Source organism: Salvelinus fontinalis, unplaced genomic scaffold (genome assembly GCF_029448725.1).
Source record: "Salvelinus fontinalis isolate EN_2023a unplaced genomic scaffold, ASM2944872v1 scaffold_0928, whole genome shotgun sequence".
NCBI lineage: Eukaryota > Metazoa > Chordata > Actinopteri > Salmoniformes > Salmonidae > Salvelinus > Salvelinus fontinalis.
Genome location: NW_026601137.1, coordinates 15,504 through 33,280, shown reverse-complemented (window position 1 = coordinate 33,280; position 17,777 = coordinate 15,504). Strand labels below are relative to the sequence as shown.

General features: G+C 45.0%; 1 protein-coding gene across 1 annotated transcript in view; it reads left to right on the top strand.

Moving 5' to 3' along the window:
* The first annotated feature begins 242 nt into the window (after positions 1 to 242).
* The window catches only part of LOC129847693 (transcription factor MafG-like), a 31,195-nt gene continuing 13,660 nt past the window's right edge, over positions 243 to 17,777 (top strand). Inside the window, exon 1 of the mRNA XM_055915448.1 lies at positions 243 to 782. Coding sequence (XP_055771423.1) covers positions 775 to 782 — 8 coding nt within the window. The 5' untranslated portion in view covers positions 243 to 774. The remainder of the gene's footprint in view (positions 783 to 17,777) is intronic.

Genomic DNA, 17,777 nt, shown 5'->3' with positions numbered 1-17,777 from the left:
ACCTGTCCCCAAATTAATGTCATTGGTTCAGAGTTTGTTTTGATATTTTAACCTGCGTGTCGTTATTGCGTTTGGTGTGGGGGGGCAAAATACATTTATGCACGATGGCGCACGCGCGCAGCCGGTTTAGGTTCTGTGTAAGAGTGCTGTTCTAGGATCAGTTTTTCCTTTAACATCATGATGAATAAGATTAGCCTACATTAGTCAAGGACTCGGATGGACCTGATCCTAGATCAGCAGAACTTACTCTGAGACGCTTTATGAACCACTACGAGCTCAGAATTCTCTGCAATCAACCACTCATCTATCCCATGGGAAAGCAGGGCAGCGTAGGTGACATATCATCATTATACAAGGATCCACTACTACAGGGACAGTCCTTGTAAAAGGTGCCATCCTCATTTCGGCAAACAATTTCTGGTTATGTTAGGAAATGTCTCTTCATCACTCCAACCTCTTAATGGAAAAAGGTGTTGGCTTAATGTTTTCCCACCATTGATAGCGCCTCACACATTTTCCCTTTGAAAGCCGCTGAACGATTTACCCTCTCTCTTTTGTCACTCTTATTTCACGCTCTGAATAACAGCTCTCTCTCTTTGCCTCTCTCTCCCTCCCTCCCCCTCTTTCTCTTTCTTTCCTACATGCATAAATTGAGCCAGCCTCCTGGTAACTCTTCCTGAGCTACCAGCAGAGTCAGATTTTTCATTTGCAGTTAAATGGCGCTCGACACATGCAGCTTGGTTGATAATTGACTTCACTCAGCTGAACGGAGGGATGATTAGGTCAGAATATCTTATCATTTTCTTCAAAGGAGGGATGGGGGGGGAACTGGTGGCACTCCTATCAGGCATGTAGTGTTGACTATACTTGAAGGAAAAGTCAGTGACTCTCTAAAGAGTAGTACCGGACAGACTCCTGCAGCAACTAAGAGCGTGAAGCGCGAGGCTAAACTTCTCTGCTGCTGTTGTCTGGCAGCTATCACGTTGCAGCATAGTACCCGTTACATTGTGTGAGTGCATCTTCTTGCATCGCGCTGCAATAGTCTCTGTTCTTCCTGCTGCTTGTGGTAACCTGCAGATACATTGTGTGAATGCATCTTCTTGCATCGCGCTGCAATAGTCTCTGTTCTTCCTGCTGCTTGTGGTAACCTTGCATATACATTGTGTGAGTGCATCTTCTTGCATCGCGCTGCAATAGTCTCTGTTCTTCCTGCTGCTTGTGGTAACCTGCAGATACATTGTGTGAGTGCATCTTCTTGCATCGCACTGCAATAGTCTCTGTTCTTCCTGCTGCTTGTGGTAACCTGCAGATACATTGTGTGAGTGCATCTTCTTGCATCGCACAGCAATAGTCTCTGTTCTTCCTGCTGCTTGTGGTAACCTGCAGATACATTGTGTGAGTGCTTTAGAGGACGTACGGGAGGAACAAAACCAGTAATGTAGTGGAGCAGACCACACGGTCTAGGCCTAGTGTACGCAAACTGGAGAAGCAGTGGTTTTAAATGGGTGAAATCATTTAATCTTGTCTTAATGCATGATTTTGTGCAGGTGAGATTTATTTTAAGTTTGATGCGGAGAAGCATGATTTTTAAGCTGCCAGGTGCAATATCATTTTATCTTCAGTGTTGAGCATGAATTTAAGCAGGTGAGATATAATTATATCTTAAAGGTAGACTCACCGAAATGACGTTGCCACAAGCAGCACCATAGGTATTGCGAGATGCAAGACTTCGCTCTCACACAGTATGTGCACAGGTTCGCTTCACCCTGTAACAGTGTGTTAGCAACTGGACCAAAACAGAGGTGAAATTTAGCGTTGCGCTTCAACGTTCTTACTTGTTTTTGAAATTGACCCACTGTTTACTTTGTGCATCTACGTCATATCTGAGTCTACCTTTTTAAGTATCTACAAGCATGAATTTAAGCAGGTGATCTTAATACCTAGGTGTGAAGAATCATTATTTTAGCCTATCATTTAAGATAGCTGTTCATTTCTCAGACCTTTAATGCCTCTGTAGTTGTGTCACTCGCTGGCTGTTGGTCTGTTGTGTCGCTGGTTGGTCTGTTGTGTCGCTCGCTGGCTGTTGTGTCGCTGGTTGGCTGTTGGTCTGTTGTGTCTCTGGTTGGCTGTTGGTCTGTTGTGTCGCTGGTTGGCTGTTGGTCTGTTGTGTCGCTGGTTGGCTGTTGGTCTGTTGTGTCGCTGGTTGGCTGTTGGTCTGTTGTGTCGCTGGTTGGCTGTTGGTCTGTTGTGTCGCTGGTTGGTTGTTGGTCTGTTGTGTCGCTGGTTGGCTGTTGGTCTGTTGTGTCGCTGGTTGGCTGTTGGTCTGTTGTGTCGCTGGTTGGCTGTTGGTCTGTTGTGTCTCTGGTTGGCTGTTGGTCTGTTGTGTCGCTGGTTGGCTGTTGGTCTGTTGTGTCGCTGGTTGGCTGTTGGTCTGTTGTGTCGCTGGTTGGCTGTTGGTCTATTGTGTCGCTGGTTGGCTGTTGGTCTGTTGTGTCGCTGGTTGGCTGTTGGTCTGTTGTGTCGCTGGTTGGCTGTTGGTCTGTTGTGTCGCTGGTTGGCTGTTGGTCTGTTGTGTCGCTGGTTGGCTGTTGGTCTGTTGTGTCGCTGGTTGGCTGTTGGTCTGTTGTGTCGCTGGTTGGCTGTTGGTCTGTTGTGTCGCTGGTTGGCTGTTGGTCTGTTGTGTCGCTGGTTGGCTGTTGGTCTGTTGTGTCGCTGGTTGGCTGTTGGTCTGTTGTGTCGCTGGTTGGCTGTTGGTCTGTTGTGTCGCTGGTTGGCTGTTGGTCTGTTGTGTCGCTGGTTGGCTGTTGGTCTGTTGTGTCGCTGGTTGGCTGTTGGTCTGTTGTGCCACTGGTTGTTGGTCTTTCATCAGCATGCACCTCCACTGCCTAGTTTATCCACTTCATTAGGGAGCTGCCGATGCCTAGCGCCGCCACGCTTCCTTTCAGGAATCAGCAGTGACAGGCTAAATCATTGGGTGGGTGGGTGTGCGTGTAATGTTTGTGTGCAGGCATTGTGTGTTTTTAGTGAGTCATCTGTTTGTTTTAATACAATTTGTCTGTGTGCATGTTTCTGTAGTGAATATTTGTGTGTGTGTGTTGGTGAATCCGTCGGCTGAGTCTCTATAGGCCTATTACGAATAACGTCTTCTCTCAGCATCTGAACAAAGCACGCGCCCCCGTTACGATAGTCCCCCTCAGTGTCGCTTAGTATTCAGAGAGGGAGGTGCTGCTGTAATCTGGATTCCAAAGCGGGTTGCTGCAGGTTTTTGTTTGCTCTTACAGCCCTGATAATCTTGTTACACTGCTGTCAAGTGGAGGACGTGGCTTTCCCCCAACCTCCTCAACCTCACAACCGTATCCCCACCTCCCTCCCTCCCTAACCCTCAACCCCACCTCCCCAACCCCCCATCCCAAGCACCATCATTTTGAGCCAGCAGTCCAGATGATGGAGGTATCCTTGAAGAATGACCCTCCTGCATGTCTCTTGGTGTGTCTCTGCTCAATGGACACACAACTAGGGCTGATCACATTTAGTCGAATGTTTGGTCTATAGGCTGTTGGTCGATCAAGATTTCTTTAGTCGAGCAGAAGCAAAAAATAATAATAATTTCATGGTGTACAAGACACCTGTCGGATTCACGCCTGTCAGAGTGGACTACTCCATTGTGGAGGCAGTGGAGATGGCACAGTCCATCACTAAGACATTTGCTACTGAAATTGTAAATGGTTAGATAAGAACAATGGTGCAAGTCAAAAATGTAAAAAAATATATTTCTAACGACTGCGCTTTCTCCCTCGTTGGATAGTGGTCACTGTTGGCGGTTCTGAAACGTCAGTGTGCTGTTGAATTGGCACCTTTTCCTAGACCATGTTGCTATGTGTATAATACCTAAGTCAACCAGCATATTGGTGTTGAGGAAAACAATTAAGGCATGTGCTGTTAAGAAGTGAGGAGCGGGGAAACACAAACAGCCTTATTCTAAAATTGATGACTTTGATTTAAAAATAAATCTACACACTACCCATAATGACAAAGAAAAAAACAGGTTTTTAGACATTTTTGCAAATGTATTAAACATTTTAAACTGAAATATCACATTTACATAAGTATTCAGACCCTTTACTCAGTACTTTGTTGAAGCACATTTGGCAGTGATTACAGCCTTGATTCAACTGTATTTGGTGAGTTTGTCCCATTGTTCTCTGCAGATCCTCAAGTTCTGTCAGGTTGAATGGGAAGCGTCGCTGCACAGATGTTTTAAGGTCTTTCCAGAGATGTTCGATCGGGTTCGAGTCCAGGCTCTGGCTGGGCCACTCAAGGAAATTCAGTGACTTGTCCCAAAGCCACTCCTACATTGGAAGGTGAACCTTTGCCCCAGTCTGAGGTCCGGAGCAATCTGGAGCAGGTTTTCATCAAGGATCTCAGTGTACTTTGCTCCGTTCATCTTTCCCTCGATCCTGACTAGTTTCCAGTCTCTGCCGCTGAAAAACATCCCCACAGTATGATGCTGCCACCACCGTGCTTCACCGTAGGGATGGTATTGGCCAGGTGATGAGCGGTGCCAGGTTTCCTCCAGACGTGATGCTTGGCATTCAGGCCAAAGAGTTCAATCTTGGTTTCATCAAACAAGAGAATCTTGTTTCTCGTGGTCCCAGAGTCCTGTGGCTTTTTTTTGAGGAATGGCTTCCTTCTGGCTACTCTACCATAATGGCCTGATTGGTGGAGTGCTGCAGAGGTGGTTCTCCCATCTCCACAGAGGAACTCTGGAGCTCTGTCAGAGTGACCATCAGGTTCTTGGTCACCTCTTTGACAAAGGCCCTTCTCCCTCGATTGCTCAGTTTGGCTGGGTGGCCAGCTCTATGAAGAGTCTTGGTGATTCCAAACTTCCTCCATTTTAAGAATGATGGAGGCCATTGTGTTTTTGGGGCCCTTCAATGCTGCAGAAATGTTTTGGTACCCTTCCCCAGATCTGTGCCTCGACACAATCCTGTCTCGGAGCTCTACGGACAATTTCTTTGACCTCATGGCTTGGTTTTTGCTCTGACATGCACTGTCAACTGTGGTACCTTATATACACAGATGTGCCACCTTATATACACAGATGTGCCTTTTCCGAATCATGTCCAATGACAGGTGTTCTCCAATCAAGTTGTAGGAACATCACAAGGATGATCAATGGAAACAGGATGCACCTGACCTCAATTTCGAGTCTCATAGCAAAGGGTCTGAATACTTCTGTAAATAAGGTATTTCTGTTTTTATTTTTAATAAATGTGCAAACATTTCTAAACCTGTTTTTACTTTGATTATGGGGCTATTGTGTGTAGATTGAATGTCTACAGAAATAAGACAGATCCTGCTTCTGTTGGCTGGTTGTTTGTTTAATAGCCTACTGATTCTGTGAGCACCAAGCCTCACACAACCACATGTCGGATAAACAATTTCACAAATTCGGCTGTTTTTAATCTTTGCTATTGTGTAATAAAGCCTTTAACTTTTTTGTTGTTGATTTGAACAGCCTCTGGTATTACTTATTTAGTGTTTACACTAACACATTTTCAGAACAACAAGATTTTCTAATAATAATAACCCTCCTTTTTCTTCATTTCCTTATTGTTATTATTAGGATTACCATTATGATTTAAGATGGCGACAACAGAGGGCTGCCTCGCTTCTAGTCCTTAGGAAACTCAAATCAAAATGTTTTGGTCACATACACATAGTTAGCAGATGTTAATGCGAGTGTAGCCAAATGCTTGTGCTTCTGGTTCAGACAGTGCAGTAATATCTAACAAATTCACAACGACTACCTTATACACACAAATGTAAAGGGATGAATAAGAATATGTACATATATGGATGAGCGATGGCCGTGCGACATAGGATGCAGTAGATGGTGTAGAATACAGTATATACAGATGAGATGAGTAATGTAGGATATGTAGACATTAAAGTGGCGTTTATTTAAAGTAACTAGTGATAGCTTTATTAAATCCATTTATTAAAGTGGCAAGCGATTTGAGTCTGTATGTTGGCAGTAGCCACTCTGTTAGTGATGGCTTTTTAACAGTATGATGGCCTTGAGATAGAAGCTGTTTTTCAGTCTCTCAGTCCCCGCTTTGATGCACCTGTACTGACCTCGCCTTCTAGATGATAGTGGGGTGAACAGGCAGTGACTTGGGTGGTTGTTGTCCTTGATGATCTTTTGGGCCTTCATGTGACATCGAGTGCTGTAGGTGTCCTTGAGGGCAGGAGTTTGCCCCCAGTGATGCGTTGTGCAGACTGCACTACCCTCTGGAGAGCCTTGCGGTTGAGGGCGGTGCAGTTGCTGTACCAGGCAGTGGTACGGCCCGAAAGGATGCTCTCGATTGCATATGTAAAAGTTTGTTTGTTTTTAGGTGACAAGCCAAATTTCTTCAGCCTCCTGAGGTTGAAGAGGCGCTGTTGTGCCTTCTTCACCACACTATCTATATAGATGGACCATTTCAGTTTGCCCGTGATGTGTACGCCGAGGAACTTAAAACTTCCCACCTTCTCCACTGCTATCCTGTCGATGTGGATAGGGGGGGGAGGGACTCCCTCTGCTGTTTCCTGAAGTCCACGATCATCACCTTTCTTTTGTTGATGTTGACTGAGAGGTTGTTTTCCTGACACCACACTCCGAGGGCCCCCACCTCCTCCCTGTAGGCTGTCTCGTCATTGTTGGTAATCAAGCCTACTACTATTGTGTCGTCTACAAACTTGATGTTTGAGTTGGAGGCGTGCATGGCCACGCAGGCAGGAGTGAACAGGGATTACAGGAGAGGGCTGAGAACGCACCCTTGTGGGGCCCCAGTGTTGAGGATCAGCGGGGTGGAGATGTTGTTTCCTACCTTCAGCACCTGGGGGTGCCCGGATAGAAGTCCAGAACCCAGTTGCACAGGGCGGGGTTCAGACCCAGGGCCTCAACCTTAATAATGAGCTTGGAGGGTACTATGGTGTTGAATGCTGAGCTATAGTCAATGAACAGCATTCTTACATGGGTACTCCTCTTGTCCAGATGGGATAGGGCAGTGTGATGGCGATTGCATTGTCTGTGACCCTAGACCCACTCCAAGAGGTCATCAGGTAGGGTGGAGGTGATATGGCCCTCCTAGTCTCTCAAAGCACTTCATGATGACAGATGTGAGTTCTATGGGGCGATAGTCGTTTAACTCAGTTACCTTTGCTTTCTTGGGAACAGGAACAATGGGTGGCCATCTTGAAGCATGTGGGGACAGCAGACTGGGATAGGGATTGATTATGTCCTTAAACACACCAGCCAGCTGGTCTGCGCATGCTCAGAGGACGCGGCTAGGGATGCTGTCTGGGCCGGGAGCCTTGCGAGGGTTAACACGTTTAAATGTTTTACTCATGTTGGCCACGGAGAAGGAGAGCCCACAGACTTTGGTAGCGGGCCATGTCAGTGGCACTGTATTGTCCTCTAAGCGAGCAAAGAAGTTGTTTAATTTGAGAATGCACCCTTGTGGGGTCCCAGTGCCCCAGAGGCTGAAGAAATTTGGCTTGTAAAAAAACGCTCACAAACTTTTACAGATGCACAGTTAAGAGCATCCTGTCGGGCTGTCGCAATAACATCTGCTAACTATGTGTATGTGACCAATAAAATTTGATTTGATAATTCATGTTATCATTTGTAGGCTTAGTATAGCAGCCTTGTATAACCACCATCAAGCTGTAGTCCAAAATACATTAACTTATAGGCTTTATATAGGCTACTGTATCAATCAGTCATTTATCCGTTCATGTCATCACACAGCATTTGAGTCATTCATGATTTGAAATGCTATCCAAGTATTTTCGTAACAAAAAAAAGTTAAAGCGACCCTTGAATAATTTGCGTAAACAATAAATAAACCGTTCCATTTCGTAAATTGCATTCACGAATGAATGCGACTGTTTTTGAGTCTTTGCTGTCATAAAGGCTTTACAAAAAAACTCAACGTTACAACAGACTCTCTGGTACACTTGTTTATTTAGTGTTTACGTTGTTCCAAATGGTCAGACAAATGATATTGTAAACTAACTACACCTGTTTGGCGTACTTAATATGCACGCAGCGCTTGCTCCTTACCTTATTTTTCTTGATCTCCGGTGTTTTCCACAACTCATCACGTTTATCCCACAAATCTGACTTCCCCATTTATCTCCTAAGCAACCAGTAAACATTCCCGTTTCCAGTTTTTGTCACGTCCTCTGCATCCATTTTTCTGTCACGTGTTCGGAGTTTGTTTATAAACAATTTATTGATGTGATTATGATATGCTATAGGTCAGGCCCTATTGGTCACGTGCATGCGATGCATACGTGTGTCACGTAAAAAGAGCAAAGGTTGAGGGAACAGGGAATGTTTTTCCCTAAACAAATGAGGGATTTCGGTACTGGGGGACACGAGAAGTTGCAATCTGAACTTCAAGCTAAAAAAAATTGTAATTTCTACATGACTAGCATATGGATAGCATGACGGCCGCACAGTCAGTCCTACTTAAGGGTGTGCAGTTCGTGTCCATGCTGCTCTCTGGTGTGAGAGCAGCCCAAGCTACCAAAATAGCTCCTATTGCAGCTAAAGGGACAGGTACAGGTGCTAATCCCAAACAACCCACAAAGCGTGCTTGTGATTCCTGTAGGCGCTGTTGGAACGTAGGCAGAGGAAATCCTCCTGCACATCTCAGGCAGCCTGCCGGCCCGTGGATTACAACCAGCTATTCAGTTAGTTATTGGAACTCCTGTCACAGAAGTGATCATACGATGCAGAGATGATGAGATTTAGGGAGGGGCAGACAGTCTTGATGGGTGTTTTGAAGGTTGGACTGGTGGTGTTCCAAATAGCACCCTATTCCCTATATAGTGCACTCCTTTTGAACTGAGCCCTATGGGACCTAGTCAAAAGTAGTGCACTACATTGGGAATAGGGTGCCATTTGGGCTATAGGTGATGGCTCTGGTCGTGCTAGTTCAACTTCTTTAACTGTCCTAATTGGCTCCTTGGTCGGTCCTTGCTGAGATCAGGGTTTTTATCTTCGTTTCAGTTCCTCCAAATGTGTTGAGAGTGCATTTTTCACAAGGCTGTTTATTCCTCAGTCTCTCTCTCTCTCGCTCTCTCTGCTCAGTGTCTCTGTCTCTCCTCCCCCAATCTCTCTTTCTGCTCCTTTCACTGGGGTTGAGCGGACACACTCAGCGCTTTCCATTTCCTGTGGGTGTGATGTCTCTCCTCTATGAGCAACAAGCAATCAGCTCTGGTTTTGTCAGCATTCTTCCAGGGCGATTCATAAAAATGCAGCGTGCGCCTACAAAAGACGCTCCGTGTCCCCCATCCGTCCTTCCCTCGCCACCCCCATCCCTTCTCCTGAGCCGTGGCTCTGCCTCCGTTCTCTTGGCGTACACACGAGGTGAAATTGTTTATGGGAGGAAATACATTTGTGTGTGAGGAGGACGTCGGTGCCCGCTACTCTGTCCTCTGCTGTGAATGTTAGAGGGTGAACCTGTCAGATGCAAGGTTGCCACCTAGTCCCAGTCCAATCACTTGCTGTCTTTTGTGTGCGCCTGCTAGTGGAATGGTGTGTGTGTGTGTGTGTGTGTGTGTGTGTGTGTGTGTGTGTGTGTGTGTGTGTGTGTGTGTGTGTGTGTGTGTGTGTGTGTGTGTGTGTGTGTGTGTGTGTGTGTGTGTGTGTGTGTGTGTGTGTGTGTGTGCGCCTGCTAGTGGAATGGTGTGTGTGTGTGCACTTTTTTTGTGCTACCATGTTAGGTCATTTGGACCAATGGAATTAGAATACTAGAATGGACATGAACCTTCTTATGACGGGGTATAAAGGTCAAACATTTTGGTCAGGGAGTTGGTCAACCATGGTTTGTCAGTGCTGTGATAAGATATTGTGTAAAATTAATTTGAATAGTTTTTCTGCACTGTATGCTAGCCGGCCAGTTTTAGTGGAATGATTCCATACATTTTTCAAATTCACTGCCAACTTGCAGCTGTGTGGCTGAACGATGTGCTGGCCTGTCACCCTGCAGCTGTGTGACTGAACGATGTGCTGGCCTGTCACCCTGCAGCTGTGTGGCTGAACGATGTGCTGGCCTGCCACCCTGCAGCTGTGTGGCTGAACGAGGTGCTGGCCTGTCACCCTGCAGCTGTGTGGCTGAACGATGTGCTGGCCTGTCACCCTGCAGCTGTGTGACTGAACGAGGTGCTGGCCTGTCACCCTGCAGCTGTGTGACTGAACGATGTGCTGGCCTGTCACCCTGCAGCTGTGTGGCTGAACGATGTGCTGGCCTGTCACCCTGCAGCTGTGTGACTGAACGATGTGCTGGCCTGTCACCCGGCAGCTGTGTGGCTGAACGATGTGCTGGCCTGTCACCCTGAAGTTGTGTGGCTGAACGATGTGCTGGCCGGTCACCCTGCAGCTGTGTGGCTGAACGAGGTGCTGGCCTGTCACCCTGTAGCTGTGTGGCTGAACGATGTGCTGGCCTGTCACTCTGCAGCTGTGTGACTGAACGATGTGCTAGCCTGTCACCCTGCAGCTGTGTGGCTGAACGAGGTGCTGGCCTGTCACCCTGCAGCTGTGTGGCTGAACGAGGTGCTGGCCTGTCACCCTGCAGCTGTGTGACTGAACGATGTGCTGGCCTGTCACCCTGCACAGCTGTGTCACGAAATTCTCCTCAACTTGGAAACCAGGCCGACAGAGTTGTCCACTTGTGTTGCCTTCAAGACAATTCTGCTCTGTTCTCTGCGTTTGAACAATGTTACCTGTGCAAAAGGACACAGATTGTAGATATGGCAGCCTCTCACTTTAAGTCTCATCACTAACCCTACTAGTATAGCCAAGCTACACCAGCTGTAAAGGGAAGGTAGCCTGGGCCAGTAAGACTAGGACTATAGGCTACATGACTGTTTCTCATCATCCATTAGTCTATCTGTGCATCATATTTAGGGTTGCACATTTTGGGGAATATTCAGAGGTGGAAACTTTCTGTAGAATTGCCTTATGTGTATCCCACAAACAAAGGTTCACTGTTATAAGCTAACTTTTGTTGTTGTTGATGAATTTAAGCAAAATTCCAGGGCTTAACTTCCCAAAGAAAATTTCCGTAAATTTCCCGGAAGGTTTCCGACCCTTTGCAACCCTAATCATATTTCTACATCCCATTATCTCTGTAGTATTTTGAAAGGCTTCCTGGTGGGGACTCAGTAGAGGAACTACTGGTGTGTGTCTTTGTTGCTGTCTATTATTTATAGCCTCAACTAGATGGAAATACGCCGTATCTATTTCTACTGACTGTAGAATGGAATGTTAGGGGTTAGCCTACTAGCTAGCGGAGAGAGAACACTGTTAGGCTATTCCATGCGGGTGTTTGAAAGAGAAGCATCAAGAATGCGAGCCACAATGTGACCCTGTGTTCCATTCCTCCACTGCCTGTGTAATGGTGTCGTATCCAGGTCATTTTTAACAAGTGGCCCGTCTCATCCCGTTTGGCTCAGGTGAGCTGTCGTTTCCACCTGTAGCCCCCCCACCCCGTTGTTGCCATGGCAACGTCTTGGCCGCACTTCAGAACGACTATTCATCTCTCTGTTTCTGTCTTTTTCTGTTTCTCTATCGTCTCTGCTGTGTGTAGTCTACACATCCTCTCACGCTTCGTCTCACATATTTACAGCTATTTGCAAAACTGAGGTGTTAGCCATCACGATTACACGTACACACACACAGCCAAGCGCTACTCTCACACACCCTGTGTAAATGAGCTTTGTGTGTGTGTGTGTGTGTGTGTGTGTGTGTGTGTGTGTGTGTGTGTGTGTGTGTGTGTGTGTGTGTGTGTGTGTGTGTGTGTGTGGCATGCCGTGGCGCTGACACAGCTTTTTCTCTGTGTTGAGTAAAGCAGTTCGTCAAGGGCCACTGCTCTACTCAGTCACAAGCATGTGTTCCGCTACCCTCTGACACTGTGACAAGGCTCACACTCACTGTGGACCAGCTCAGCTGGAAGGGTTCCGGAATACTACAGATTAGGGTTGCACATTTTGGGGAATATTCATAGGTGAAAACTTTCCATGGGAATATATGGGAATTAACGGAAATATATGCAAATTAATATTAATACCATTTAAATGAAGATGTTTTTTGCATTGGATATATTTACCATATCATATGGAAACAGAAACCCTTTACCTCATCATAAGTAGACATAATTGCAAATTATTAAATCCTTTCAATAGAAAAAAAATATTTTGTTACGAATTGAACTTTAATTAAATGAGTTAACTCTTCACATGGGATGATTTCACTGAACAACAAAAGAAAGGGAATATTGGGAATTATATAAACTATATAAAATTATAGTTTATAGACTAAAGCTTTGGTTGTCTTCCTCTCAGGCTTCCATGTCTTCTCCTTGGACCTCCTCAATGTCCACCTCTTGAAAATCTGACTCTGAGGCCTCATCTTCACTGTCACTTTCCAACTTTGTTGAGGATGGCTCATTGTCATGCTCAAGAAGCCTAAGATTTTCCCAGATGGCCACCAATTTCTCAACCCTTGTATTGGTCAGCCTGTTGTGTGCTCTGGTGTGTGCGTGTGTTCCCAAACAAGGACCAGTTGCGCTCTGAGGCGGATGATGTTGGTGGGATTTGGAGGATGGTGGAGGCAAGAGGGGAAAGAGCCTCAGATCCACAAAGTCCCTTCCACCTGGTGGCTGATGAGATATGTTGGCACGACTGCCATATTGCATCTCCATCCCAAAGCCCTTGCTTGGAAGTATACTTCGCCAGACTGCCAAGAACCTTGCCCTCATCCAGGCCAAGGTGGCGAGACATGGTAGTGATAACACCATAGGCCTTGTTGATCTCTGCACCAGACAGGATGCTCTCGCCAGAATACTTGGGTTCCAACATGTATGCTGCGGCGTGTATGGGCTTCAGGCAGAAGTCTTCACGCTTTTTGATGTATCTCTGCTTGGAGCAACAGTGAAGTGGGCAGGGCAGTATGGATTTATTCTCTTACATCTCCAAGCAGAGTCTGAACATCAGACAGGATGGCATTGTCTCCCTCAATCCATGCAATGGCAACTGCTATAGGTTTCAGGCTGCTTACCACTCTCCCCCAAAATGCATCATCCAGGAGGTTCCTCTTGACGGGGCTGTCCATATCGGCAGACTGATATGGCCATTTCTTGGAGAGACTCCTTTCCCTCCAGGAGACTGTAAAACATGATGACAACACCACCCCAACAGGTGTTGCTGGGCAGCTTCAATGTGGTGCTCTTATTCTTCTCACTTTGCTTGGTGACGTAGATTGCTGATATAACTTGATGACCCTTTACATACCTAACCACTTCCTTGGCTCTCTTGTAGAGTGTACCCATTGTTTTCAGTGCCATGATGTCCTTGAGGAGCAGATTAAATGCATGAGCTGCACAGCCAATGGGTGTGCTGTGAGGGTAGGACTCCTCCACTTTAGACAATGCAGCGAACATGTTCGCAGTATTGTCTGTCACCAGTGCAAATACCTTCTGTGGTCCAAGGTCATTGATGACCGACTTCAGCTCATCTGCAATGTAGAGACCGGTGTGTCTGTTGTCCCTTGTGTCTGTGCTCTTGTAGAATACTGGTTGAGGGGTGGAGATGATGTAGTTAATTATTCCTTGCCCACGAACATTCGGCCACCCATCAGAGATGATTGCAATACAGTCTGCTTTCTCTAAGATTTGCTTGACCTTCACTTGAACTCTGTTGAACTCTGCATCCAGCAAATGAGTAGATAAAGCATGTCTGGTTGGAGGGTTGTATGCTGGGCGAAGAACATTCAGAAATCTCTTCCAATACACATTGCCTGTGAGCATCAGAGGTGAACCAGTTGCATACACAGCTCGAGCAAGACATTCATCAGCATTTCTCTGACTACATTCGTCCATTGAGTCAAAAAAACTTCTGTTTCCAGGAGGACCATAAGCTGTTGCTATCGATAAGGTGTCTCGTAATTTTCACCTCGAATAGAAGTAGAGGGACTTTTATCAGAGGTTGCTTGTTGTGAGCGCCGAGGGAACTTAATGAACTTGGCCAGATGATTCTGCATCTGTGTTGCATTCTTCACATATGATTTGGCACAGTATTTGCAAATGTATTCAGCTTTTCCTTCCACACATCAGATAGTGCCTGTGGCATTTTCCTGTAAAGATAAGAAAAAAATTAGTAAAAAACCCCGAATACAATTCCATATAGGTAAAACATTTATCTAACTGCTTAAATATTTATCTTACAAAAGAAGTTGTTTAAAAATAAAACGTGTATGGAAACAGATGAATTAACACTCCTAAGCAGGCTCAAGCAAGCTAAAACCCACATGGTAGCAAAAACTAGCTAGCAGAAATTGTTTACAAGTTAGAAATTATTTGAACACACTTTGCTGTAGGCTACTATTTACTAGTTAACAAAAACAATATATGTCATAAAATATATTCACCCCATACAGTATTGTAATCAAAACTTACCAGAAAGCATGTAGTCCTTGGCTCAGAGAGTGTATTAGTGTGGACTCAATAGCATCTTATTTGTGTGCAAGATATTGAGAATCAGCTGTACATGTGATGGAAGAGTGCGCTGCACATTAGAGGTCGACCGATTAATCGGACCGGCCGATTAATTAGGGCCGATTTCAGGTTTTCGTAACAATCGGAAATTGGTATTTTTGGACACTGATTTGGCCGTTTTTTATTTATTTTTAACAACTTTATTTAATCATTATTTAACTAGGCAAGTCAGTTAAGAACACATTCTTATTTTCAATGACGGCCTAGGAACGGTGGGTTAACTGCCTCGTTCAGGGGCAGAACAACAGATATTTACCTTGTCAGCTCGGGGGATTCAATCTTGCAACCTTACAGTTAACTAGTCCAACGCTCTAACCACCTGATTACATTGCACTCCACGAGGAGCCTGCCTGTTACGCAAATGCAGTAGAGGCCAAGGTAAATTGCTAGCTAGCATTAAACTTATCTTATAAAAAACAATCAATCAATCATAATCACTAGTTAACTACACATGGTTGATGATATTACTAGTTTATCTTGCATGTCCTGCGTTGCATATAATCGATGCGGTGCGTATTGTTGCTCCAATGTGTACCTAACCATAAACATCAATGCCTTTCTTAAAATCAATACACAGAAGTATATATTTTTAAACCTGCATATTTAGCTAAAAGAAATCCAGGTTAGCAGGCAATATTAACCAGGTGAAATTGTGTCACTTCTTTTGCGTTCATTGCACGCAGAGTCAGTGTATATGCAACATTTTGGGCCGCCTAATTTGCCAGAATTTTACGTAATTATGATATAACATTGAAGGTTGTGCAATGTAACAGGAATATTTAGACTTATGGATGCCACCCGTTAGATAAAATACGGAACGGTTCCGTATTTCACTGAAAGAATAAACGTCTTGTTTTCGAGATGATAGTTTCCGGATTCGACCATATTAATGACCTAAGGCTCGTATTTCTGTGTGTTATTATGTTATAACTAAGTCTATGATTTGATAGAGCAGTCTGACTGAGCGGTGGTAGGCAGCAGCAGACTCGTAAGCATTCATTCAAACAGCACTTTCCTGCGTTTTGCCAGAAGCTCTTCACTGTGCTTCAAGTATATCAACTCCCGAGATGAGGCTGGTGTAACCTATGTGAAATGGTTAGCTAGTTAGCGGGGTGCGCGCTAATAGCGTTTCAAACGTCACTCACTCTGAGACTTGGAGTAGTTATTCCCCTTGCTCTGCATGAGTAATGCTGCTTCGAGGGTGGCTGTTGTCGTTGTGTTCCTGGTTCGAGCCCAGGGAGGAGCGAGGAGAGGGATGGAAGCTATACTGTTACACTGGCAATACTAAAGTGCCTATAAGAACATCCAATAGTCAAAGGTTAATGAAATACAAATGGTATAGAGAGAAATAGTCCTATAATTCCTATAATAACTACAACCTAAAACTTCTTACCTGGGAATATTGAAGACTCATGTTAAAAGGAACCACCAGCTTTCATATGTTCTCGTGTTCTGAGCAAGGAACTGAAACGTTAGCTTTCTTACATGGCACATATTGCACTTTTACTTTCTTCTCCAAAACTTTGTTTTTGCATTACTTAAAACCAAATTGAACATGTTTCAATTTTTATTTGAGGCTAAATTGATTTTATTGATGTATTATATTAAGTTAAAATAAGTGTTCATTCAGTATTGTTGTAATTGTCATTATTACAAATAAATTGTAAAAAAATTGTCCGATTAATCGGTATCAGCTTTTTTTGGCCCTCCAATAATTGGTATCGGCGTTGAAAAATCAGAATCGGTCGACCTCTACTGCACATGTGATGGAAGAATGCACTGTGCATGCAGAGGGTTGCAATTCCATTGAATTGGGGATAGTTTAACCAATATATGCCACAAGATCTGGAATTGCCTTATGTGTATCCCACAAAAAGGTTCACTGTTATAAGCTGACTTTAAAAATAATGAATTTAAGCAAAATTCCCCAAATTCCAGTGCTTAACTTCCCATGGAAAATTTCCCGGAAAGTTTCCGACCCTTTGCAACAGATAATATTCTGTTCCTATGGATTCCTGCTTTTCCTCTTTGTCTTCTATCTCTTCACCACCAGTAGGCTAGCACTCTCACCTTTGGCAGTGATTACTGCCTTTAGTCTTCTTGGATATGACACTACAAGCTTGGCACACTTGTATTTGGAGAGTTTCTCCCATTTCTTCTCTTTCCCTCGATCCTGACTAGTCTCCCAGTCCCTGCCGCTGAAAAACATCCGCACGGCATGATGCTGCCACCGCCATGCTTCAACGTAGGGATTGTGCCAGGTTTCTTCCAGACGTGACGCTTGGCATTCAGGCCAAAGAGTGTAATCTTAGTTTCATCAGACCAGAGAATCTTGTTTCTCATGGTCTGAGAGTCCTTTAGGTGCCTTTTGGCAAACCCCAAGCAGGATGTCATGTGCCTTTTACTGGATTCCTGCTTTTCCTCTTTGTCTTCTATCTCTTCACCACCAGTAGGCTAGCACTCTCACCTTTGGCAGTGATTACTGCCAAAGTGGCTTCTGTCTGGCCACTCTACCATAAAGGCCTGATTTGGTGGAGTGCTGCAGAGATCGTTGTCCTTTTGGAAGATTCTCCCATCTCCACAGAACTTTGGAGCTCTGTCAGTGACCATTGGGTTTTTGGTCATCTCCCTGACAAAGGCCCTTCTCCCCCGTTGCTCAGTATGGCCGGGTGGCCAGCTCTAAGAAGAGTCTGGTGGTTCCAAACTTGTTCCATTTAAGAATAGAGGCCACTGTTTTCTTAGGGACCTTCAATGCTGCAGAAATGTTTTGGTACCCTTCCCCAGATCTGTGCCGCGACACAATCCTGTCTAGGAGGTCTACGGACAATTTCTTCGACCTCGTTGCTTGGTTTTGGATCTGACATGCACTGTTAACATGGGACCTTATATAGACAGGTGTGTGCCTTTCCAAATCCTGTCCGATCATTTAATCATTTAAATTTTCCACAGATGGACTCCAATCAAGTTATTCAAACATCAATGATGATCAATGGAAACAGGATGCACCTGGTCTCAATTTCGAGTCTCATAGCAAAGTGTCTGAAAACTTTCGTAAATAAGGTATTTCTGTTTTTTAACCTGTCTAGGATCAGCGTGGCGCTAGCGGCACCCCCCCCCCCCCCCACACTGAAAAACCAGTGCCGCGAAATTCAAAAAAAATATTTTTTT